Here is a 19,114-nt window from a genome sequence, read left to right on the forward strand (position 1 = left end):
TCTCCACCTTCTGTGGTTTCCCCCCCTAACGCAGCTCTTCCCCACAGTGTCCTCTCCAACACAATATGCCCACTCAGTCTTTTCAAGTGCACACAAACCATCTTGTACAAATTAAAGTACACAGTCTCATATTACCCAATTCAGCTAGACACAGAGTCACAGTTTGGGCAGGCTGCTAGTCATTACCAATCCCCTTTTCCTAATTTATTATGCTCCCTTCTACCTTAGAACTCATGCTAATGGCCAGTTATTTTTCCTAGCACCCTTGAGTCATATATATACTTGTGTATCTAAAACAACCGTGTGAAGTAGATATATTAATTATTGTCATTATTTTACAGATGAGAATATTGAAGTCCAGCCAATAAGCAACTTGCTTAAGGTCCTACTGTTATTAAGGTACAACTAGGACCAGAATCTAAAATCTTACCTTTAAACCACCATGTTATTTCCCAAACATTCCTTGCAGCTTCTATGTACCCCTTCTCCATTCCAAGTCAAAACTACTCTTTTCAAAATTACCCATGCTTCTTGATTTCTATGAATTTTGTGCCTGAACTACTGTGAGGCAAACCCTCTGTCTGCTGGCCATTCTCCAGGACAAACCAGGGGCCTCTTGACTTCTCTCTCCTCACTTCCTTGGTTTCTCGAAAAATTCCAAACTCCTTCACCTCTCAAAGTCAATATAGGTGCAAAGAACAAAAGTCTGTTCTTTTTTCCTATGTCCTTGGGGCACACATTAGAAATGGAATGAAATAAAATAAAAGCATATTTAAAACCCAGTTGCATTTTGATTATTAAATTCACCCCAATCTATGTAAGATTTGACAGATAATATTTTTCTAAAATATTAATGTTAATAAAATATTATTAGTTTTCTAAATCACTACATCAGAGATTTTGACATATATCATAAAAATTATATATGGAAATGATCATCTGTATGTGAAAGAAAGTGAGGAGAGCTGAAGAAAACAATTGAAGAGAAACAGTAGCTATTCCCTTGCTTTTAAACACCATGTACTCGAAGCCTGGAGTTTATAATCTGAATAGCTATGAGCACCACAAAAGGAAGAAAGTCCAATTTGGCCACTGAACTAAAAAATAAATTAAAAAGGCTGGTCCTGACCCTTTTGGCCAGGCTCACCTGTGTGCACAGTGTTAACCTGGAATTGCTGCTGATTCATTCATGCCAGGCAGGTGATACCAGATAAAGGCAACGGCTCCTGTTTCACACTTCCCTTGAGACAGTGGAAAGAATGACACATACCTGCACCAAGCAGTTGAACTCCTGCTTCGAGCTGAGCTTCCTTCCATCTGTGAAACTGGTCTGACAGTAGTACCATAAAAGCTCTGGGGTGCTTCCTCACCCCTTTAAAGGAAGGGTGAAGAGGATAGGTATACTCAGCACTGCATCCTTCCAGCCTCTTGGCTTCAGGCATCATAAAAAGCAAAAGAAAAAGGTGCTAGAAGGAGGGTGGCAGGAGATTCAACCCTTAAGGCAAAATTTTAATCTTATCCCAGGGATGTAGTTTAGCATATATAATCGAACCATTTTAACATTTAGAGCTACCTAAATGGATTCATTTACCAAGAGATAATTTCATGCATAAATTGCAACATGTGAGTATATTTGATACACGTTATTGACGTCATGTTTATTAACCTTTAAAAGACGGCATTTAAAAGACAGCATCATACAAACTCCATATATTTTCCAGGATCAACTGTACAAATAATGGTTTCTTTCCTTTTGCCTGTAAAAAAGAACATATATGCTTAGGTTTCTGAGTATTTAAAGAGAACGTTCTATTAGAAGGTAACCTTAAATTAGGTTCCTATAAATTTTATTTTACATAATTACCTAGAAAATAGATTTTTTTGGTGAACTGTTTCAAAATTATTTCACATCACTGCTTGATCATTCCTTTCCGGTGCTAATCTCCTGCTTTGTAGCCTCTATTTTTCTTTCTTCCACCTGTCAACCTCAGAGACTCTCATATGCCTATTACCGTAATCACGCTTTAATTTTTGGTCCTGTCCACCTCCTCCTGCCAGTCACATTTGCTGACTCTCTCCCCCGAACATGGTTATATTTGAATAGGGAACTTCACTGGGTGGATAGCCATTAGCTCTTGAAATGTTGTGCCTATGAATAAGATGACGTTTGTACTCACTTGCTCATTTTAATAACAAGATACCATATCACTCTGGAAAGGTAAAAAGATCTTGGTAAATAGGTAGATTGTTTTTAATGCCTCCGAACATTAAATCAATTCATATGAAAGAACTTAGTTATTGAGACCTTTGCAGGGTAATTTTTAATTTGTTTTAAAATCATGAATGTTCTCTATTGGGGATGAGGCAGAAAGCTATACATCTCCCCCTTGTGGTTCGTGTTTGTGTTTGCCTTTTGCATATCCAATTTCTTCCAGTTTCCATCAGTCCCAATAAAATGCTGCTTAAATTATCTTCCTAAACCACAACCCTGATATCCCTCTCCTGTTCAAACTTTCAGCGGCTCCCTATTACCTGCAGGATAAAATCCAAGCGCTCTGGTGTGGTCCACCTGAAATTCCTACACTAAACTCTCTGCTTTTGGAAATCATATACATTCTTCAAGGCTCAAATTCTTCTTTTGCAATCTTCCATCTGCCAGAAGTCTCTCCATTTTGTGGTCTAAAACCACAAGCTTCCAGTAATTATGGGCATTTGTGCTCACTTTATTTCTCACTCTATTGTGAATATCTGGAGACTAGGAAAGGACAATGTCCTTTTCATCTTCCTGTTTCATCATCACAGTTCCTTGCACAGTGATGGCACTCAAGAAATGTCTATAGAATTGAATAAAATAGATATAGTAGTAACTTTAAAAGTCACCATCAGGCTTTAAAAACAGAGGATGCATTTAAAAATCAATCAAGAGAGGGAATTCCATAGGCCAGCCTCATGCAGAAATATAATTCAAGCTACATTTGTAATTTTCAATTTTCTAGTAGTCAGATTAAAAAAAGAAACACGTGAAATGAATTTTAATAATTTATATTTAGCCCAGTTATTTCAACATTATCAATATAAAAATTACTAATGAAATGTTTTACTTTTTTCATACTAAGTTTTCTAAATCTAGTGTCCAAGATGTGCTTACAAGACATTACAGGAGCACAGTGCAGGAGGCTGGCAGCTCAGCCTGTGGCTTTTCCCTGAAATGCAGCGTGTGAGGGGCCTCTGTCAGCAATGGCTGCTGGACTCTAGTTAGGAATTTGGGCCCAGTTAACCATGAGGAGTCCTTCTTGGAAGATATATTTCTTCTGGGGGTTCACATTACTAATTTTATAGGGTTGTAAAAGCATAAAATTAGAAACTGAAATGCTGAAAATGTCATACACATGGAAGGCATTATAATTATTCCAAGAATAGAGTTAACTCTGGTGCACTACTTCCTGCAGTGCTGCTTAGCACACCTGCGACTTTTAGTAATTGTGCAGATCCTTACCAGAGGGTGAAATACCAAAGGTTACAATTTCAACACTCCAGTGGATATGGAATTCCCATATTAGCAAAGCCAATTAAACTGGCTTGCTTTGAAATGGTTATTAAAGAAGAAGCGGGGCAGCAATCACAAGCATTTTGAGCTCCACAAAATTGGGAAACGATGCAGAGATCATTGACCTGGCCATTTTCTACTTCCATAGTGTTGCCTGACCCTGAGGCGCTTCTGTGACACAGAGAGAGAAAGAAACACGTTTCCCATCGCTGTGTTCTCCAGAGGACTCTGGGATGGTAATTTACTATGAACATTTTACATGTTCGTTTTAGGAGATTCTCTGCAAAGCTTTAAGTGCCTCTTCAGTTATTGCTTATTCTCCTGCCGAGATCTGATCTGTCATTCTCACTGCCCTAAGAAATGGTTAAGGAAAAATATTTAAATTATAATTTCAGCTTTATATGTATATGGAGTAAACCAAGGCAGCTGAAAGATGGGAAGAAAGCTGAACATGAGAAACAATTACCTTTCTCGTGTATTGTGACTTGCTTTTCTGTCAGCCTAGACTCAGGAAGGCGCCTATTAGAACTTTGCTCAGCCCAAGATGCCTTTCCCTCTCCCGCCACATTGTCGCTCTTCCCCCTGCAGTTCCATAATTCCGACCGCTTGCTCACCGCGGTTGCATAAGAGACCCGGGCGTGCCCTAACAACAGTTGCTAAGGGGCGGAGACCTGGACTGTTCAAGACGAACTACGCCGGAGTGCTTAGGACGCATGCGTCAACCTTTTCTGCGCTCTCGCGAGGTTTCGTCTTCCCGGAAGTGCTGGAGGACCTTCCCAGTTAACGGCGTCGCTATGTGTGGGGACTGTGTGGAGAAGGAATATCCCAATCGGGTGAGCGAGTGAGCGCCGGCCCCTGGGGCTTCTCTTACCCCCGGCCGGCCTTCCCCGTGAGGCTGAGCGCGGGGCGGACTCCGCGGCTCTGCCTGTTCCGATGACCCGGTAGCTGTATTTAGGCGCTCGACGGCAGTGGCGGCCTGTGGGGGCCCTTTCCCCCCGTCCCCGCCCTTGTGGCTGACATCCGCCGGCACCCACTTCTCGTTAGCTCCCGGGGACAACAAAGGAAGCCCCACCACCATCAACCCAGTCGACCGCAGACACCCCACCCCTGCCCCTGGTCGCCTCCTCAAGCTTGATTTGATGAAGTTCAATTTTTCTTACTGAATTGTAGAGCTGGAGGGGACCTCTGAGGTCATCCGTTGCGACCCGGTTTTGCAGATGAAGAAACTAACGTCCAGAAAGGGGAACTCAGTTGCCCAGGTTCACACTGTTGTTAATATGAGGGCCGAGACCAGAATTTAGGTTTCCTGGCTGTTGTGCTTTCTTTTAGATCTCTGTTCTCTCAAGCTCAGGAGGTTGCAAACTTGTTTACTCTCATTCGACACTCGAGGTATACTTATTGCACATGTATATGTGCGTGGCTGGATTACAGAGGGGTACCTAGGAAGAGGTAAGAGGCAGCTTCATTGCTGCCCAAGAGCTTACTTTTTGGGGGAGTATGTGATTAACAAGAAAGGAGCAGTCCAGTCCTTGAGTGCTGTTCAAGTTGAGAGCCACAGGGGATAGCGCTGTTCTCCCAAAAGAAAGGACTGAAGTTGGGACCTGAAAGTCAGTAGCGAGGAGGGTAGAAAAGAAGGAAAGGAGATGGAGGCTGGGGGGAAATAATAGCAAGAACAAGGATTCTTATATGGAGTGGGAGGTAGAAAATCCCTATCGTGTCTTCCGTCTCTTAATATTTTGAGTGATACTTAGACTTCAGGGAAGGATATATAACAACATGAAAACGCATATGGGACAACCTCTTTGAAAAGAGGTTTAGCATTATCAAATAAAGTTGGAGATGTGCATACTGAGTAACCCAGCAGTTCCCATTCTAGAGAAATAAATGCATGTGCAGATGGGTTCCTGGAGACTTGTATAAGAAAGTTTGTAACAGCATTGTTTGTACTAATAGGCTGAAAAAGAGTGATACAGTCATAGAATGGAACACCATGAACCAGTGAGTAATGACAGTGAATGAATGGGAGCAGTGGTTCTGAAGTAGGAGCAGTTTTGCCTCCCATGGGACATTTGGCAACATCTGGAGACATTTTTGGTTGTCACATCTGGGAGTACTACTGACACCTAGTAGGCAGAGGCATTATGCTGAACATTTACGTTTCACATGCTTTTCTGTACTGAGTTCTATTTCATACATTTTTTAAAGCTTAAAAAGAGACTTTTATGAATCCAGTAATCAACATGGCACCTTGCTGGGACCATGAGGGAGATATATTAAAGAGATTAGGTTGGATTCTTAAGAGTTGAGCTAATCAAAAGACTCAAAAATTATATATTGAGAACTTTAGATTTCATACTTTAGCCATTGGGCAACCATCAAACAAAATTGAATAGGGAATTCTTCTGAAGTCTGTTACTTAGGAAAAGGAATCTATGGCTGTATATTGAAATGATGGGAGGGGGGAAATTCCTGTGGAATTTCAGGAGAGTCCCCCAGAGCATTTGGAGAGCCATGACAACAGGAGTGTAGGCATGAGATAATGAAGACGTCATTTCAAAGAAAGGATTAACAGGACTCAACTTATTTAAAGTAGGAGGAAGAAGGAAAGAACTATAGATGATCTCAGGGTTTTCAATCTAGGCAACTGCGAAAATTGGAATTATCATCATCAAGATCAAATGGTCAGATTGTTTTTATCATTTTTCATTCAAGGTTGAAGAAATCCAAGCAGTCTACTGAAAATATAAGATTGCAGTTTGAGTGCAAGATGCAGACATAGGAGTCAGACAAATAACGGTGTCAAATAGAAAATATTTATTCTCTTAGGAAAAGAACGTAGACAATAAAGTAGAATCAAAGACTGAGATTCCAGGAATAAATTAATTTAGGGAGTGAAAATAGTATACAGTATAGGGAGAAGAGCGGGAAAAAAGATTGAGGTGATTGGAAAATCAGGAAAGTGCCTTTCATAAGCACTTTTCTCTCTTATGCGCTAAAATAATTAAAGGACTGTCATGAGGAAGAATTAAACTTTTCTGTGGAATTTCAGGAGGCAGATTTAGAAATAATTAGTGGGTGGGTGTTATAGGATTGCAGGCTTTGAATCAGAATAAAGAACTTTAACAGATTTTCAAAAGTTGAATAGGTAATCCTTAGAAGAATTGAACTTTCTTCCTGTTGTTTGGTAGAGACTAAGTGACCATTTGAAATCTTAAGGACCCTTCCTCTAGATTTTATTGAGTCCTGAGATATTTTTAAGGGCAGTAAGAGCAGAGCCACTTTGCTTGAGCTTAGCAAAGGAAAGAGCAATAAGATGGTGATATTAAGTGTAGTCCACTCATTTCAAAAAATTTGGCAGAGGAAAATAGTGGATTAGCATGTTGAGAAGTTCTAAGTATAGAATAAGTAGGTAATATCTATCTTTGTTTTCATAAATTTTCTGGAGTTCTGTGGTAGGTGTTTTTCATAGACTAGAGATACACAGTAATGAATTTCTAACAGAGTTCTGGCCTGCTTGCTTGTAATGTTACACCAAGAACTTGAATTTAAGCAATGTTTCCTTAGAGTTTACGTTTTGCATACTTACTAGGTCAGATTACAGAAGTTAGGCCACATTGTATATAATAAGGTGCCTGTGTTTATGGGTGCATTCCTGTTCAGCGTTCTGTTTACTTGAAACTGGTATTTAGGGCTTTATTCTCTTAAGACTGTTTCTCATTCCTTAATGTCTTAGAGTCCTTGGCAGTCAGTTTTTATAGATTAAAAGCAGTCCTGATTCAAACCCAATCAGGATATGTGTTTTAAAGATTTACCATAAAGCTATAGTCATCAAGAGAGTGTGATATTAATGCAGAGATAGACATATAAATCAAGGGAACAAAATAGTCAAAAGTAGACCCATATATAGGGTGCCCCCCAAAATGTATACACACACTTTGAGTAATTATAAAGACAGTGCTTATTAAAAATACAGTTCATTTTCAAATCCTTTGTCAGACACATGTATTATAAATATTTCAGCTGTTGAGGTGTGTATACATGTTTTTGGGACACCCTGTGTATATGGTCATTTGAGTTTTCCGAAAAGGTACCAATGCTATTCAATGTGGAAAGGGTAGTCTTTTAAATAAATGTTGCTGGAACAACTAAATAGTCATATGGAAATAAATGAAACTTGATTATTGTTTCATATTTCAAAATTATTTCAATATAGATCATAAGCCTAAACCAGCAAGCTAAAACTATAAAATTTCTAGAAGAAAACATATGAGAAAATCTTTGCAATCTTGAGGTAGACAAAGATGTCTTAGAAGACAAGCACAAAAACAAGGAAAGAAAGAATTTGATAAATTGGACTTCATAAAAATCAAAAGTGCTCTTCAGAAGACACCATAAAAATGGCAAACCAATGACAAGGAGAAAATATTTATAATACATGTGTCTGACAAAGGATTTGTATCAGAGATATAAATAACTGTTATAGGTCAGTAATTACTCTTATAACTCAATAAGGAGATAAACAACCTAACTTTTAAAAACGAGCACAAAGACTTGAATATATACTTCACAAAGGAAGAAATGTGAATAGGCACCATGAAAAGATGCTCATCATTATTCACCAGGGAAATGCAAATTGAAGCTACAATGATGTACCATTTTACATCATTAGAATGGCTAAACTTAAATTTAAAAAAACTTGCCCTGCCGGTGTGGCTCAGCAGTTGAGCATCAACCTAGGATCCACAAGATCACAGTTGGATTCAGGTCAGGGCACATGCCCGGGTTTTGGGCTGGATCCCCAGCAGGGGGGGTGCTGAAGGCAGGCAGTCAATGACACATCATTGATGTTTCCGTCTCCCGCTCCCTTCCTCTCTCTGAAATCAATAAAGATATATTAAAAGAACAAAAATGCCCGGCTGGGCGTGGCTCAGCGGTTGAGGGTCGACCTAGGATCCAGGCAATCAGGGTTCGATTCCCAGTCAGGGCACATGCCCAGGTTGCGGGCTCAATCAATGACTCTCTCATCATTGATGTTTCTCTCTCTCTCTTTTTCTCTCTATGAAATCAATAAAAATACGTTTTAAAAAAACAACAAAAAACAAAGCCTTATAATACCTAGTATGGTGAGAATGTGAAGCTACTGGAACTCACATGCTGCTGGTGGCAATAGAAAATGGAAAACCATGTGGCAGTTTCTTATAATGTTTATATGTTTATATATCATGTTTTTACTGTGTGACTCAGCAAGTCCACTTCTAGTAATTTACCCAAGAGAAAGGTGTATGTCTACACAAGACTTATACATGAATCTTCATTGCTGCTTTATTCATAATAGTCGAAACCTGAAAAGAACCTACATGTCTATCAGCAGATAAATCTGTGCAATGGTATACTGCTTGGCAATAAAAAGCAAAAAATTACCAATCCATATAACAACAGAAGTGATTAACATAGACATTATGTTGAGTAAAAGGAGCTGAATGCAAATGAGTATACTGCATGATTCTGTTTATATAAAATTTTAGGGCAGGCAAAACTAGTGTCTAGAAATAGAAATCAGATCCGTGGGTGCCTGAGGGTAAGAGAGGGGTTGGAGATAGACTGCAAAGCCTGAAGGAACTTCCTGGGAAGATAGAAATTTTTATATCTTGATTGGGGTAGTGTTTACATTGGCGTATATGTTTATTAAATGTAATTTACCGATACCCTTACAATATGTGGATTTTATTGTATGTAAGTTACATCTCAGTAGAGTTTGTTGTTGGTTTTTAAATCAAAGCAAAGCATTTGTTCTTAATAGCTGGGAATTTATACTTTCACTCCAAGACTTTCCCCCCCTTTAGTAGTTAAGTCCATGTGCCTATGATTTAGTATCTTCAAACTATATAGTTAGTTTGATTTCTCCCCATCAGAGTTAATCTCTTCCTTAATACTTGGCACTGAGGAGCCACTCAGAAGGGAGAGGTTCATTGTGCAGGGAATCCAGGAAAGCTTCACTGTGACATCACTTCAGCTGGGCCTTAATTCCCCTGATGCTTCATAAGTTCTTTGGAGGCAGAAAACATGTGACTCATCCTCAAATTCAACACTGTGTTTTGCACAGTATCAGGCACATAGCTACATTGGAGAAATGTTGGTTTGAATGGTTTTTAGTCACATTAACTATTAAAAATACTCTAAATTTGTTGGTCAGAAATGAGATCGAAGTAGACTATTTATGAAATGACTTTTAGTTGTGAACAATCAGTACGCTTAGCAAAGACCTCCCTTGAGCCAAGAGCATAAGTTGTTTAGTTTTTTAATGATAAAGCAAAACCTTTTCTCTTTGAATGCCATGGTGTCAGTCTGATGAATTACAGAGTTTATCTCCTCTGCCTAAATCACACGTATCCTTAAGGACTAACATCTATGGAGCTGAGAGTCTATTTTGTTTGTTTATTTTATGGTATTTTTAACACTTCAGAAAATGCTATTTCAGCAATCAATTGAGCATGGCAGTGTATAAGATCATTTTTATCATTGGCTCAGTATTTCCATTTTGATTGAATTTTAATTCTAGCTTTATGATATGACACCTCATCTAATGTTGGCTCTTAGTTTTTTTAAATTTTTCCTTTTCATATTTTATATTATTAAAGCTTCATTAAATTGTTTCTAAATATCTATTTGCATTTAGAGACTTACAGCTCTAACATAGCTTCAGTTTTATTTACCATGAATAGCACATCTAGAGGAAAGTAATAATTTCAAAAATTAATTGGTGTTCCCTTCAAGCAAGTAAACTTTGGCATGTTTTTTTGCCTTAGAGATTTTAAGTCTATTAATCATTTTCACCAAGGATTTTGAAATATAAGAAAATTAAATTACTATTTTTAATATTTTAGGGTAACATCTGCCTAGAGAATGGATCTTTCTTGCTGAACTTTACCGGCTGTGCAGTGTGTGGTAAGCGGGACTTTATGCTGATCACAAACAAATCTTTGAAAGAGGAAGATGGAGAAGAAATAGTTACCTATGATCGTAAGTAGACCTTTTCTTTTCATGGAAGTTGTCAGCAGGTATTGACTTTTGGAAGTTGATATGCTGTGCAAAGTATGATGAGGCCTGTTTTAATATCGTATTGCAACACATAGTTACTAGTTATTTAGGTGTTGAAGAGAAATTATAACACCTCATTTCTTTAGCATCAGATATTCTACTTACAAGACTTTTGGAGGTAACTGAAGCTTATGATTCAGGCACCATTTTTTGGTTTTGTTTATTTTTAAAGCCTTTATGCCTTCTGAAACAAGATATAGAGACTTTTTTTTTAACTTTAGGGTCATCCATGTGAGTTTTCATTTTCTACTCTAGTATAATACAGTGATGTCCTCCCACAGCTATTAAAGTGTTTAGGGCTCTTTGCCCCTATTTTACACTTTATTTTAGCCAAAAGGCTGAGAAGCTATGTTTGCCCCTATTTTAAATGTCCCTGAGTGCTGTGGGTTTTTAGTCTTGTTTCTGCTTCATAGCTTTTTCTGTCTCCTATCTCACTGTCAATCTGGTGTTTCTTTTGCTGCTGTAAATATGCTACCTTTATATGCTGCTGCTGCTCCTCAATACTGGGAAACCAAACAAATAAACTATAATAAAAATAAATAAATTCAGAGATTGGCACTATGAAGTTCTATGAGTAAATTAAGTATATGTACACTTTAGTGCCCAAATATCGTGACAGGTAGTTCAACTGTTCACATCTCCTTTGGGCTCGTCTCCTGGTTCTTTGATATGTTCTGAATATATAAGGAGTAAATACACAAATAATGATATTTTGCAAGAGGGGTATGAAAAACACTAAGCCTCTAGAACAGACAATCAAAAAATATTCTAAATTAGAAGAATCTTTGTCTTTCTTTTAGATATAACCCTTTGACCTCAATTTTGTTCCAGGTAGTAAGTCACAGTGGTTAAGAGCAAGGGTTCTGGAGCCAGAATGCTTGGGTTTGAGTTCTGGGTCCACTTAACTAGCCTTCCTAATTACATAACCACAGTGCGAGTTTGTTTCCTTATCCCTAAAAACTGTTTCTCCTTCTTTGAGTTTGAGAAGATTAAGTGAATAAACAGGTAAGAAGTATTTGAAACAGTATCTGGCACACTGTGAACACTCAGTACATCAGAGTTATTATTATCATATTGTTTTTTCTAGAGTCTTTTGTCACCATTAACTTCACTTTAATGTCTAGCGTTGGTTGTTTACTTATGATTGGTTGTAGTAGCACAGTTTGTGTCATTCTTGAGACTAGAAGCTTTTACATAGTTTGATAGGTCTAGCTAGTTTAAAAAACACCCTTACATATCTGTTAGTTGATTGATTACCTTAGAGAGTGTTCGATGGGAATTAATATATGCACATTGAGTTTCTGAGTTTAGGCCCTTAATTATATAGTGTTGCTATGTCACGGATTCTGGATTTCTTATCAAGGTAGATGTTATAATGGATTTCCTGCTGTGTTAAATATGGCAGTGAAGAGTCTTTTAAAGCAATGCCATTGCTGAGAATAGAAATTTTACTGTCTTGAGACACCTTCCATTACTTAATTATTTACGTCTCTCTTTGTTTCAGCAGATCTGTGTAAGAATTGTCATCACGTAGTAGCCAGGCATGAATATACATTCAGTATCATGGATGAATTTCAGGTAAATGTATAAACGTGGGTATGTTATTGGTGGCGGGGGATAATAAAAGTACCCTTGAAAATCTAGATATAGTTTTCATAAGTGAAGCACTAGCAAATATTAAAGGAGACCATCCCTCTCTTCTACCTGTGGAAGGTGAGAGAGAAACTTTAGATGTGGATGGATCTGCTCAAACCTGTCTTCACAAAAATCAGAAATCAGAGTGTGTGCCTTACAAATGATTTCTCAGTCCTGTCATTTTTGTTTATGAAGAACAGCACATTATAGCTTCTCATGAAGTTACTATTGTGCCTCTTTTTGCTCTACCTAGTCGTGATTATACCATTGTTGGCTAAATGTTCACCCGCCCACTGCCATCATACTTGCTGGGTATGGAAATTGTGATAAGAAGGTTATCTTTTGTTTTCACTAATAGGCATGTAGAGTTGAGCAATTCTGTAGCCTCAATTGCAGTAAGACATTTATTTATTTATTTTTATTTATTTATTTTTTAATTTTTTAAAAATCCTCACCCAAGGATATGTTTTTCATTGAATCCAGAAAGAAAGAAAGGGAGAGGGAAAGAGAGAGGGAGAGAGAAAGAGATAGAAACATTGATGTGAGAGAGAGATGTCAGTTCCCTCCCGCATAACCCCAGAGCGGGGATCGAACTCAAAACCTGAGCATGTTCCCTGACTGAGAATTGAACCCTTGACCCTTTGGCACACAGGACAATGCCCTAACCAACTGAGCCACACCGTTCAGAATGCAGTAAGACATTTTAATATTATTTGTTAAGTAAAATAACAAAATGGATGTATCAAGGTTGGAGGAGAGAAGCTGAACCATTATAAGAATAGAGAATAGGGATTTATTATAAGGATTAGTCCTTAGACAATTGTGAGAGCATGTGAAGAATACAACAGAATTCCGTATGCTGGTGTAGGCCTGAAGTAGGTCTAATGGACAGGAAGAAAAGCTGGATGGTGTGGGAGAGCCAAGGACAGACAGACACACATTAACCAGAAGGACACAATGCAGCCTGCATCTGTCCCTCACTGCCTCCATTTTCAAGCCTTCAGCTTGAGTTACTTATTTAGTACAAACTAAATGTTCATCCTTAGGATATAAATATTAGGTTAGAGCTTTTAACAGGCAAAGGACTTTTTAAAAATCCTTTAGGTTTGTATAGTACTATAATTAGGAAAAATTAAAGTTTTCATAACAGAATCTTATAAAATAGTATAGCCACTCTCATTCTTATTATAGTGTGGCAGAAAGTGCTTAATCACTTGTCATAATCTGGACTAATATGCTTAATCTAAATGACATCTTGACCACATCTCCTCAGCATCCAAAAATTATGCCTCACAAAACATTTATATGATATATGTAAACTAGGCCAAAATCGAGATCTCAGTGAAGGAGTAGTGACCAAACAAGAATGAGCATATTAAGGGCTTACAGGAGCAGTTCTGTCCTTTCATGGAAGGAAAGGAATGCTTGTAACTGTTTTCCAGAAGCTCCTGAAGGGTCCTGTGAGCTTTTTAGAGTCCCTAAATGGATAGTGAGATTGCTTGTTCATGCCCTAATTGATCCATTGTATGTTACTGCCATGAGACCAAAGTCTAGCTGATTTTCTTTATGACTGAATACAACCATTTTCAAAGCTGTCCTGGAAAGTATTCTGATAGGAAGAAGAAGGTAAAGGAAGGTGGTTTGTAGTCACAATGCCCAGATAGCGTGAAATTCTCATGGAAAAAAATCTCTTAATCTGGACACTCTACTCCAGTGTTCTCTCTCCTAGTATCCACTTCCCCCCTGTCATATGTTAAATTCTGCCATCAGATTATTTTTCTTAAAATGATGTGTTCAGACTACCTCATTGGTCTTTCCATAGCTTACCAGAGAAGGAGAGGACTTGGGGTCAAAATTAACAGATAGTGACAGAGAAAAAGGGCCAGGGACTCTCAGAGTAAACCAAAGGATCTGGTCTTACCCAAAGGTGAGTCCATCCACTGCACCCTTCCTTCCAAATCTTTGACCTTAGGCTTTGCCCTGATGGAGTCACTGAGGGTCTCCATGAGTGAATGGGGGGAATTCTTATTCTCCCAAGTTGGCTAGTTTGGGTAAAAGGTTTCCTAATCCCACCACATTCCTGGCAGCACACAGAGATATATTTCTGGCATTTGAGGTACAATTCTAGACATATTTTCCCACAGAAACGCTGCTATATATGGTTAGATTCTATAGTGCTTGTATAATGTAAATTTAAAAGGCTCCCTGGATTTCCTGGGAACCTAACTGTCGGGTACAACTTCTTCTGTGGGAAATTGCTTTTGAATTCCTAACAGTTGACCTACAAGGAAATTTGGAATACAGACTGCCTCTAAATTAAAGATTGCAGGTATAATCAGTCTTTTTTATTTAATACTCTTTCCAGATTATGTTAGGTGGTTTTTTTTTTTCTCCCAAGTTAGGTTGTAAATTCTACAAGGTCAGACCTTGTCCTTGCCTTCTCTCATGTCTGCCAGTGTACCTAGCATACTGCAGAGTATTTAGGCAATTAACAAAAACTTGTCAATGGATAGATTGGTTGAAAACTCAGATATTTGTCTAGCTTCACACATTTTCCCATTTTGATTTTACTACTTTTTTCTTCTTCATTTCTGGTGAGAGGTTGACATCCTAGTAGTAATGTCTGGTAGGTGAAAGCATAAGTATTTGAGAGCAGTAAAAGACCTTGGAGAGAGTGGATTTTTATTTTATTTCTAATTCATGAGACTTGCATTTGTTTGCTGAGATCTAGCCTCTATTTTTACTGTGCGTAGAGTAGACTTTAAGATTAAATGTGTTGCCCGGCCGAGTGTGGCTCAGCGGTTGAGCATCGACCTAGGATCCGGGCGATCGGGGTTCAGTTCCCGGTCAGGGCACATGCCCGGGTTGCGGGCTCGATCCCCAGTCAGGGGCGTGCAGGAGGCAGCTGATCAATGACTCTCTCATCATTGATGTTTCTATCTCTCTCTCTCCCTCTCCTTTCCTCTCTCTGAAATCAATAAAGATATATTTTAAAAAAATTTTAAAAATCAGTAAAATTAAATGTGGTCTTTGTGAAACAACCTTTCACCCAGCCGGTGTGGCTCAGTGGTTGAACATTGACCCATGAACCTGGACGTCACTGTTTGATTCCTGGTCAGGGCGCATGCCTGGATTGTGGGCTTGATCCCCAGTAGGGAGTGTGCAGGAGGCAGCCGATCAATGATTCTCATCATTGATGTTTCTGTCTCTTTCCCTCTCCTTTCCTCTCCCTGAAATCAATAAAAACATTTATTTTTAAAAAAAGAAACAGTCTTTCCACTGCCACGACTAAGCTCCCCTGCTGAAGTCACTAGAAGGAAATGGAAAGGCAGTTGCCTAGTTCTGCGTCTGTACTGTAGTCCTTGTTTATCTCTGTGACCCTCTCTGTAGTACTGTCTACACCCAGACTGCTTTGACTGATCAATTTCCAGACGGCTAGCAATCTCAGTGTCAGGTGCAGAAATACATATAGACTTAACATAGATGTTTGTTTTCCTAAAGAAGATAAAAGGTTTTTAAGCAAACGGTTTAAAAGAAATGCTTCTATAGTTTATGACCATATTAAATATTCTAGAAAGGGACCTCTATAAGAAAAGGACTTTGCCCTGAAGATTTTTACCTAAAACAAAATCCCTTTTGTCACCAGTCTGAACATTTGTTAAACCCAAGAAACATAAAACTCCTTAAATAGATCAAATTCCAGACAACTGACTATTAAATATGAGGCATGCTTGACACATTAGTGGATTTAACGTAATTTTTTATTTTCTTAGAGTAGGTATAAATAGCATTTTTGGTTTAGGAATTTCCTCCCTTTGTTGTTTTAAAAATCATTTCTTTTGCATATTAGTGCTAAATATCCTAAAAAGAAACAACTCTAAGATCAGGAGTTTGTCCTTAGGGGCCCACACTCAAATTGCTTTATTACTTCAAATAGCAGCACTAAGCCCAGTGAGTGTGTTTTTTAAGTCCAAGAAATGGTCATGCATTTCCAAGATGACATCCTTATATACATAGTAAATAGGGCATCAGCATGTACTCAGTTTATATAAACAGAATAAACCTAAGGCATTGCTTATAGGTGTTGAACTTGAGACATACAGAAAGAATATCCACGACGATGTGGAGAAAAACTTACCTGAGTAAATTGGAAGCATCTTTCTCCCTGTCCCTCAAGGTAATTAGCTTTATCTTGTTCTAGGAGTACACCATGCTGTGTTTGTTATGTGGCAAAGCCGAAGATACCATCAGTATTCTCCCAGATGACCCCCGACAAATGACTCTCTTATTCTAAGGATCCTTCTGCGGTTCTGTTGGAACTAGGCTATGTTGGTTTACAATACTGCAAGCCTGATGGGTTGTCTTACTTAGTTTATAATGGAAATTACTTACTTTTTTCTGCTTAAACTTACCTATTCTTTGAAAGAAAAAAGTAATTTGGGGGAGCACCTAATGCCCAGATCTTGGCTCCAGTAAAAGGAACCAGGGCTCCTTGGATAAATGACTTATTCCACGACTGGGGCTATAAGTATACAGGACTAGGGCTGTAAATATGAGCTTGGAGCTTCTTGTGCCACAAAAAAAGAAAGTGCTCAGAAAAAAATCACAGTAGTTAGGGATGTCAGAAGGACAGAAGAGCCAACGGAAGGAGCTCCCAGTGAGCAAAGCTGGAACAATTCGAATAAAAAATTAAGTAGCATTGGATTATAGCCCAGACTATAAAATAAATATTCATGAGTCCATACTGATATAAATAAATGACTGAATAAATAAATACATAAACTACAATAGGCAAATCTCCCATGCAAAAGTTTTTCAAATTATGTATGTAGATACTCCCCACTCCTTAAGTGTGTGTGTGGTGGCTTCCTTCCAGGATATAGTATAGAAAGGGGGGACAGACACTAGCCAGGATCGAGGTTAATATCACTGGTGATAAGCCATATGACAGCATGTGTCCTTGATATGATGTGATGAGAATGGCACTGCACCTTTGTAGTACTCTTCCCCAAAAAACATAACTCCAGTCTGATGAGAAAAACATCAGACAAATCCCAGTTAAGGGACATTCTACAAAATACCTGACCAGTGCTCCTCAGAACTGTCAGGTCATCAAAGACAAGGAAGTCGGAGAAACAGCCAGAAAGAACCTCAGGAGACACGCTTACTAAATGTAATATGTCCTGAATGGGATCTTGCACCAGAAAAATGACATTTGGTGAAAATGGGAAATCTGAAGAGAGTGTGAACTTTAGTTAATATAAATAAATAGAATGATTTGAATTGTTCTAAAGGGATCTTAGACTGTCTTACCTTACATAGTTGAAAGAACACTGGATTGGGCATCATCAACCCTGGCATTTAGGCCTCTCTACCGTTTGGTAGCACTCTAACCATTAAGGAAAGCATTACTATGGACTTTATTGTCTCCTTTTAAAAATTTGGACTAATAAGAGTTGATACTATACTTCCTTTATAGTATTGTTGTGAGATCCAAGTGAGTAATGAATGTAAGATGCTTTGGAAGGCACAGAAAATACTAGATACAACGAAATGGCTAGTTAGTTCTCGTAAGACCACATTTAAAAGGGGCAGGCATTAGAAACAAAACTGTTTCCTCTTCAGACCTGAGAGACTTGGGTATTCTGAACTAAGGCCTTGCTTATAAGAAAATAGTGAGCAAAGTGTTCGTGATACCAGGGAAAAGCTTTGTTGTATGACAAGGATAACAATAGCTGAAGTTTACTGAGGACTGACTTTGTGTGGAGGCCTTTTTAAGCACTTATCTAATCCTCATTCACAACTCCACGAGGTAGGTACTATTATTATTCCAATTTTAGAGCCAAAGACACTAAAGCACAAGTAGCTTACTCAGGGTCACACAGCTAGTACGGTGACTCCCTCTCAGTGGGAGTGTTCAGTTCCGGTGAAGTATAGGGCCTGGCAAGGTCAGGAGGAGGCTGAGAATGTCAGGGACCGCACTCTGAGAAACCTAGGCATGTCAGACCAAGATTTATTACTTGGAAAACTTAAGTCAGCTGCTTCTTAGGAATCAGTTGTTTTATTCCTGGAAAATGTTTTCCACTTACTGCAAATCTATATCTGACCTGCTGAGGAAATCATTTGGTGAAATGAATCCAGAAAGTAGAGAAAATGCTTCATTACTTTAAATAGCAGCACTAAGCCCGTTATAGCCTCTGAATTGTCCCTTCTTGGAGTTTGAATGCTTCCATCTTAGTCTTTTGGAGCTCAAGAGTACAGTTTCAGATGCCCCGCTGATATCTTTGTCTTTTGCAGAATGTGTAATTATTATCTATCATAGACTACATATACTATAAAAATTCAAAACACGTGATCCTATCCATATATTTTATTATTATTTTATCAACATTGTGCTATGTTTTGTGATATTTTCTTTTTCATCTTCTAGAAGTTTTCTCTGGATCTAAAAGAATTAAAGACCTTTTGAACCCAGTTCTACTGAGTCTGTTTTTCTGTTTAAATAAAGAAGAACCAGGCGCGGCCGGGCGTGGCTCAGCATTTGAGCGTCGACCTAGGATCCAGGCGATCGGGGTTCGATTCCCAGTCAGGGCACATGCCCGGGTTGCAGGCTCGATCCCCAGTTGGGGGTGTGCAGGAGGCAGCCGATCAGTGACTCTCTCATCATTGATGTTTCTATCTCTCTCTCTCCCTCTCCTTTCCTCTCTCTGAAATCAATAAAGAGATATTTTTTTAAAAAAGAACAACCAGGCAAAAAGCATCAGTCTTTTTTACCTTCTTGCCCTGAGATAGAAGGACAAGTCTTCAACTATAGGTGTAACTGGGGACATGGGC

General features: G+C 38.6%; 1 protein-coding gene across 3 annotated transcripts; it reads left to right on the forward strand.

The window, feature by feature from the left end:
* Window positions 1-4,240: 4,240 nt before the first annotated feature.
* Window positions 4,241-18,755, forward strand: CHURC1 (churchill domain containing 1). Of its 3 annotated transcripts, none has more exons than XM_081146777.1 (4): window positions 4,241-4,380; window positions 10,432-10,567; window positions 12,153-12,223; window positions 16,482-18,755. In XM_081146777.1, exons 1-4 carry the CDS (start codon window positions 4,261-4,263, stop codon window positions 16,572-16,574), a joined length of 420 nt encoding a protein of 139 aa, XP_081002903.1. In that variant the 5' UTR covers window positions 4,241-4,260; the 3' UTR covers window positions 16,575-18,755. The 3 variants fall into 3 exon arrangements, with proteins under 3 accessions (XP_081002903.1, XP_081002904.1, XP_081002905.1); XM_081146778.1 differs by having other exon boundaries at window positions 4,286-4,380; window positions 12,150-12,223; XM_081146779.1 differs by lacking the exon at window positions 12,153-12,223 and having other exon boundaries at window positions 4,286-4,380; window positions 16,482-16,631.
* Window positions 18,756-19,114: the final 359 nt, after the last annotated feature.

Source organism: Miniopterus schreibersii (assembly GCF_964146895.1).
Source record: "Miniopterus schreibersii genome assembly, chromosome: 1".
Taxonomy (NCBI): Eukaryota; Metazoa; Chordata; class Mammalia; order Chiroptera; family Miniopteridae; genus Miniopterus; species Miniopterus schreibersii.

Coding starts and splice junctions, on each gene's coding strand:
- CHURC1 (XM_081146777.1), top strand. CDS start 4,261: ATGCGTCAACCTTTTCTGCGCTCTCGCGAGGTTTCGTCTTCCCGGAAG. Junction 4,381..10,431: donor AGAAGGAATATCCCAATCGG/GTGAGCGAGTGA, acceptor TTAATATTTTAG/GGTAACATCTGCCTAGAGAA. Junction 10,568..12,152: donor AGAAATAGTTACCTATGATC/GTAAGTAGACCT, acceptor TTGTTTCAGCAG/ATCTGTGTAAGAATTGTCAT.